The 7,004-nt window shown below is 47.0% G+C and overlaps 1 protein-coding gene across 1 annotated transcript in view; it reads right to left on the reverse strand.

Annotated features, from left to right (window-relative positions):
* Positions 1–77: 77 nt before the first annotated feature.
* The window catches only part of SEC24C (SEC24 homolog C, COPII coat complex component), a 21,991-nt gene continuing 15,064 nt past the window's right edge, over positions 78–7,004 (reverse strand). Inside the window, exons 7-21 of the mRNA XM_023509554.1 lie at positions 6,660–6,798; positions 6,330–6,445; positions 6,035–6,159; positions 5,708–5,899; positions 5,404–5,497; positions 5,076–5,192; positions 4,507–4,677; positions 3,402–3,498; positions 3,154–3,299; positions 2,786–2,924; positions 2,530–2,648; positions 2,252–2,431; positions 1,794–1,985; positions 1,467–1,556; positions 78–1,312 (exon numbers count right to left, since the gene is read on the reverse strand). Of these exons, the coding sequence (XP_023365322.1) occupies positions 1,172–1,312; positions 1,467–1,556; positions 1,794–1,985; positions 2,252–2,431; positions 2,530–2,648; positions 2,786–2,924; positions 3,154–3,299; positions 3,402–3,498; positions 4,507–4,677; positions 5,076–5,192; positions 5,404–5,497; positions 5,708–5,899; positions 6,035–6,159; positions 6,330–6,445; positions 6,660–6,798 (2,058 nt within the window). The 3' untranslated portion in view covers positions 78–1,171. The remainder of the gene's footprint in view (positions 1,313–1,466; positions 1,557–1,793; positions 1,986–2,251; positions 2,432–2,529; positions 2,649–2,785; positions 2,925–3,153; positions 3,300–3,401; positions 3,499–4,506; positions 4,678–5,075; positions 5,193–5,403; positions 5,498–5,707; positions 5,900–6,034; positions 6,160–6,329; positions 6,446–6,659; positions 6,799–7,004) is intronic.

Here is a 7,004-nt window from a genome sequence, read left to right on the forward strand (position 1 = left end):
GCCGCATGCGCAGCTCCGCTTAGCCGGCGGGTCGTCTTAACGGGAAAGCCAGACTTCGAAATTAACGATGAGGCTACTGGTTACATCTTAATTTATTTCTTTACAAATTAAAGATGCATTGAAAAATAAACCAATGAAGAGAAATGAGAGGTCCAGAGCAAGGGCATCCCCGGCTGGGAGCAGGCAAGCCTGCCCACCATCAAGCCTAGCCCTTGTCCTGCCCCAGCCATTTGGGGTTGGAAGATAACTGTCAGCCACTCAAGTCAATACCGAAGCCCGAAGCCCAAATGGTATCCCGATGGGAGAGAACAGAGAGCTTCACCTGCCTCTGCCTATCTCCCCAACAACCCCCGGCTTGGAGAAGCAGTCAGTGGGAGCTCAGAGTGGGATATGAGCTGGCTCTGTGAGGTATTGCAAGTTGGTGACCAGGCTCCCTACAGAACCATCCAGTGTTGGGGCCTCTCCCGTGGGAAAGGAGGCTGGTATCTCTCCCAGGTCTTAATATACTTTGCGACTCAGTTCCCAGGCTCATTCATCTCTGACATTGTGTCTCTATCCACGGAGTGATCAATCATTGCAGGAGAAGAGAGCGAGTGCAGTGGAAGCAGAGAGAGGAACAACCCCCTCATTGACTGACTTAACTGCTGACCTCCAGGCCCAAGAAAGACTGACCACTTTTCACCACTTATGGTCTATACTCGAGCTCTTGTGCACCAGTATGTTTTATCCCTAATATAGGAAGTTGTTGATGACACTGAGCTTAATAAGCCACACCCTGTAGAAACCCTGGGATCCCCACTCTTTCCTGCCTGCTGCTCTCCTCTTGGAGGCTGGTCCAAAGGGACATATAATATTGCCAGGGTCTAGGTGCCTCCAAACCCTCAACACCGAATCATATACAGTGAACTGAGAAACTACATTCATTACGACAGGATTAGCAGGAAAAGAAGGGTAGAGTGAGGGGACAGGGACACCTTCCAACAGCAGGACATGACAGAGTGGTAAGATACTTGAGCCCAGAAAGAAGGTGTCTCCTATGTCTCCCCCTCCCCCAAAGAGACTGAGGTCAGCTTACATGACTTATAAGATATGGAACTATCCCAATTTCTCTGTCATCCTGGGGTACTTTCTGGAAGCTGGCCTGGGACCCTATGCCATTTACCCATTTGCCTTAGCTCAGTAGCTGCCGAATCTCCTTGTGCATATGACAGAGAAAGTCCACATAGGATGCTCCCCCACTCAGGCTCTTGTCTTCCACCAGGAAGTGCTTGAACAGCATCTCCAGCTTGTCCTCCTGTTTCACCACGATAAGCTATGGCCAGAATACACAGTCATAAGGCAAGGCCAAAGGAAACTAAACATGCCCAGAAGTCCTATTACCCAATCACTTATTCATTCCCTACCCCCACCACTATCCAGGTGAGGACTCGTCAAGGTACAAAATCCAGAGTAAAAATCAGTGTTACCTTCATGTACCGTGATCTCTGTGCCCTTAAGCTATCAATGAGGCCTCGAACCTTCTTGGAAAGCGGATTATCCAGAACTGGCAGAACGCTCTAGAACACAAAATTCATTAATACTTATGGTAAGGTGGTCTGAGTTCAGTTAAGATGAGACAGTACAGATTTATGCATCAGCTGAATCAAGGAAGCCTCGGAAGAATAGCAGCACCCTCCCTTCTCCCCAGGTGTTCCCTGACGTTTAAGAAGAGTAGCACATGAATTTTGTTGGTTCCCACTCATTTCACAAAATGTACTTCCACACCCATATTCTCCTTGACTCCTTGCCCTCACCAAGCCACTGGTGATCTGACTGAAGGAAGAGACGCTGAAAAGGCTCTGGACAACACCCTGTTGGACACTTGCTCCCACCCAGAGGAAGAGGTTGAGTCCATTCTCCAGCAAATAAATATCCCCGTTGCTTAGACGTTCTTCAGATGCTCGAACTGCTGGTGGTTCAGTAGTACCCTCAATGGGAGACTTTGTCTAGACAAAAGGAAGGGGGCTAAAAGTTACCAAGGACCATAAGACAAGTTTGCCCCCCACCACACACAAAATTCAGAAAGCTGAGTCCCCAGACACCATGCCTTCTGGGGTCTCACTAACTTTCTCAATGTTAGAATTACATCAGAAAATGTACATATAAAACAAATTCATGAGTGTCAGAAACAGGTAATATTAACCCTTCCCATCATCCTTCTAAAAGACCCTCTTCTCTGTGCGACATCTCATACTCCAACCCTCAATCGCACCAAGGGTAGGAGCCGAGGATAGAAGAAGACGTTGGTTTCAGCCACATCCATGGAGGTAACTAGCTGTCGGACATAGGCACGATCATCAGTAGTGACTTCAGCTCCAGGCTGTAGGACATCACTCTTCAACACACAATTCAGGTAAACTGGAAGTAACTTCATGCACTCAGGAAGGATCAACTGCAGGATTATCAAAATAAAGTTGATGATCATGAGAAATCCCTCCCAAATGCAAAAATTTGTCCCAATGTCCCCCTGCTCCAATAAGCTTGCCCTACCTGTCCTGCAGAGGAGGGGCTGGCACAGTTCTTTCTATAACAGGCCAGGATCTGGGCACACTGGCTGATCAGAGTGTCACGAACAGCCTTCACAGGGCTGTTCAGGACTCCCCGGTATGCTAGATGGAAAAGGGAGATACACAGTCACTAGTCAGATGCCTTCCCACCATCAGACCTACCCAGGTATGCTGAATCACTGACCGTCCTGGACCTTTCCCTCAGCTTCAGTCCCACCCTGCCCTGCCTCTGCCCTCACCAAACTTGGCCATGTAGTTGATGAGTGTGTCAGTTTCACAGTTGCGATACAGATCAGCCAGCTGGGTGCAGCAGTTTAGAGCCAGGTTATGGATTCGGAGCCGACGCTGCCCTGCACAACTGGTATAAAGCAGGGCACACTAGAGAAAAGGAGAAAGGGGAACTCACACCCCTACCTCACAAAGGCCCTTGGAAAAACTACCCTTGACTATTATAAACTATTAATAGAAGAAAGAAATGAGCCACCCCACATCTAGTCTCTTCTTCCACTCCTCTCTTCCATTTCTCACCCTCTTCCCTGCAGCCTACTTATACCCTGCAAATGACACCTAACACTTCCTTCCCAGCCCCTGCCTCCCGCTCTGCCACCTGCAGGAGGGCTCCACTCTCTTCATTGAGCCGATCATCATGCTTGAACTCCACAGTCACTGTCTTGTCCCCATCCAGCCCAGCCAGCTCCACATCTGTTGTGTTGCTCATGTAGAAAGCTCCAAAGAAATCTACAGCACGAATACCTAAGGCCACATGGATAGGGTCAGGACTAAAGGTATAACAGGTGCCACATGCCTCCCTCCTAGACTTAGCCCCCCACCTGCTCTTCTGCAACCAGGACTGACCGGTGCTCGTCCGGACTCGCATCACAGCATCAAAGCCAACAACCTTCTGGACATCACGCCGCAGGTCACTCAGGAACCGCTCCTGGTCATTCTCCACCTATAGCCACCCAGGCCCATAGTCACATCACTGACTATGTAGTTCATCCTACAGATAATCTCCCTGTATCCTTCTTCTCTATGAGGCTGCTTAATCATAATGATAACAGTGAAGATGATAATGATGATGTTGATGACAATGATAACTTTTTTTTTTTAAAGAGACAGGGTCTTTCTGTGTCACCCAGGCTGGAGTGCAGTAGCACAATCATAGCTCATTACAGTCTCCAACTCCTGGGCTTAAGTGATCTTCTCACCTCAGTCTCAATCTATAATAGGCAGCTCTACAGGTACAAGCCACAGCACCTGGTTTATACAGTGATAGCTTCCAAGTACTCACTACATGCCAGGCACCACACTGAGTGTTTTGTGTACAATTTCTAATTCCATTGACAAATCCTAATTAATAAGCATTAACCTTTTGACTGTGACCAGTGCCTATAGGCATTCAAACAAGATGTTCATTTGCTGTGAATGATGTCTGTAAGCATTGTTCATTTTGCAAATACAGGGTGGACATAAAGTTGTGTGCAATTTACTATGAACTTTATGTCCACCCTGTACAAACAAAAAGGTTTACAAAAATCAGAAGAAAGGATCAATAGTTCTTACTGTTACAAATGTTGCATGTTCACAATAATGAACAAACAGTAACAGAATGTGTAGCCTAAAGGTTGTTGCAATCACTGCACACCTCAACTGGCACATTTCTGAGCACTCTGCAGTCAAAGGGTTAAACCCCATTTTACAGATGAAGGAACAAAGAAGGGTATAATTAAGTAATTTATCCAAGGTTGTGTAGCTAGTTAAGTGGCAGGGCCAGAGTATCAACCCAGGACCGGTTCCAAGGCCCATGCTCCTAACTGCTTGAGGCTCACTTCTTTACACTATAGGGTCTTCTCTTCCAACACTATTCCTATTCATGAGCCAGTGGCTAAAGAGCCAGTCCACATGTAAGAAGACAATTCTAGCCCTGCTGCCACCTGCCACCCAGAATCCCACAACATACCTGAAAGCAAGCATATTTGTAGACAGAGCCACCAGTGAGCTGGGGCACAACAGAGAGGGTGGCTACATCCACATACTGATTAGGGAAGAGGAAGAGATCTACACAGCAGCCTTGGGCCACACACTCTTTGGCCAGGGTCTGATAGGCACCTGTCTGAGGCTGGAATAAAGTCTAGGGAAAAGCAGAAGAAAATGTTCAAGTATTTCAGTTCTGCCCTATTTGACAACTGTATATATAATATGGGATATTCAAGTACATGTAAGACTTCAGATCTACTTCCTAGAAGTTTGCTATAGTAGTAGAAAGTTCTCTTAAAAAAAAAAAAAAACAAGAAAGAAAAAAGAATCTACCAAGATGGTAGAACTACTTTTGATGATAAATGAAAATTACTTTGCATGGTGAGAGAAGTGTAGCAGCAGCAGAGAAGGTTGGCAGTCACAGATGTGACATGTGAAAGGACAAAGTGTTCCTAGTTCCCACCAAGAAGGTTAAGAGTATGGCATTTTGAAGAGTCCCCATCTTCTACTATAATGGAAAGTCCTCCCCCAACCCATCTTCCAGTCCCACACCTTCTCCTTGTCTGTGTTGATCAGCTTCCTGTCATCTCTATTCTTCAGTTTCCCCGGGGCCTCTGCAATGGGTAGGGATGTGTGGAACAGAAAGAGCTTCCCTGCACACTCAGCAGCCTAGGAAAAAAGAGAGGATTATGTGTTCATTCTTTCGTTATTCATCCATTATTCATTCATCCCTTCCCTTGTCATTTATTAAGCACCAACTATGTCAAGAATGATTAACTACTGAACAGTCACCAATCACTGAAGAACCAGAGGTTGTATCCCAGAGAGTAAGATGGTCAGAGGAAAGTGAGGAAGATGTTGCCAGGGACTCCAGCCTTACCTTCAGAGCCTCCATCCCAGCCTGGATAACTGGGGCAAATACTGTCTCTGTTTCCCTTGTGTCTGCAAACATTTCTGGAATCTGATCCAATAAGCTGAAGAGATAGTGATGGAGGACAACCAAAATTGCTACACAGATTCCAGATGCCTCAGTTCTCAATTCCTTGCCTCCAGATGCTGACAACTCCTGAGCACACGCCTCCATCTGTCTACTGTCCAACCCCTCTGCTCAACTCCCTGGTCTTCTATGATTGTACCCATGCCACCTCCACCCCTTCCCTTTACATCCACAATCTGACTCTTACCTGGTGATGACTGCCCGGGACTCACTGACATTGACCAAGAAGCCATCTAGTAGTGGCACAAACATGTCAGCCACATCGGACACAACCATCATCTGTGGCTGGGCCAATGAGCTCTTCACATTGTAGAAGTGGAGCACCTTATTATAGGTGACAAAGCCAACCCGGACTGCTGACTCTTCTGACCCTCCCTCCCTGAAGAAGGAGACATTGTTATCCAGACCTGCCACCTTTCCACCACCCACAAACTCATAACATTAGTCTCTATCCCAGTCAACCCAGACACCACATCACCAACCAAAAGAAGCACCTCAGCTCCATAACTCTCACCTAGGTAGAAAGTCTAACAGGGACTTGAGCTCCTCACAGAGGAGCCTAACAAGACCAGTCCTGATTGCATTGTAGGAGACATCAATCATGAAGATGAAGGCAGGAGGGCTTGGGAACTTATTGTTCTGCAAAGGAAGGAAACGTTGGGGGGAGAGAGAGATTGGTGAGTAGCCCAGTTGACTAAAGAGAAGGCAGAATCAAAGGGGCAACAAAGGCGTGAGGAAAATGATAACAGCAATTCTTAGCTGTCTCATTATCCTCTACCCACTGCTCCACCCATGCCACCTTCCCTCACCTTGCAGTAATCTACAGTGGCCAAGAATTCATAAGAGCCCAGGGATAACTCAGGACGGTCATAAGCATCCACACGTTTGCCAGTATGATCCAGATGTTGAAAATACTGGGGGGGAACTGTGGGAGTATGGTAGTGTGTTATTCAAAGATCCGCTCTCAATCTTAGTAAGTCTGGTCCTGGCTGAACTCACTTCACTGCCCCACATTCCCATGTGTGCCCTACTTCCCCAGCTCCTGAAAAATGGACCCTCATCTATCTACCTAGAACAAGAACAATGAAGATGCATTGAAGACCTTCCCTTGCCCTGAATCCCAACTTCCATGAACATACCATCATTGATACAGCTGCAAAAGCAGCACTGGAAGCGCCTGCCTCCCTCGATGAACTGCATGAAGGGGCACATGTATGCTTTGCAGCGATTACAGCGCAAAGGGCCAGATTCTCCATGGTCCACGACATATGGTGAAGCCTAAGGAGCAAAGGGGAGAGGCTCAGACAGGGGGAAGCTATAGCAGGTTCAGACATGTGCCAATGGATGAAGAGGAATGACCTGGAGGGAGAAGGGACATGGCTCAGATACTGTACCTGGAGAGGGAGTATGTGGAAGAGAATGAGGACAAATGAGGGAGGAACTAATCAAAAGAAAATGTCCCTAAGAGTCTAAATTCTAGTTTC

The sequence above is a fragment of the Otolemur garnettii genome, unplaced genomic scaffold (assembly GCF_000181295.1).
Source record: "Otolemur garnettii isolate 467f Iridium unplaced genomic scaffold, OtoGar3 scaffold00008, whole genome shotgun sequence".
Lineage (NCBI taxonomy): Eukaryota > Metazoa > Chordata > Mammalia > Primates > Galagidae > Otolemur > Otolemur garnettii.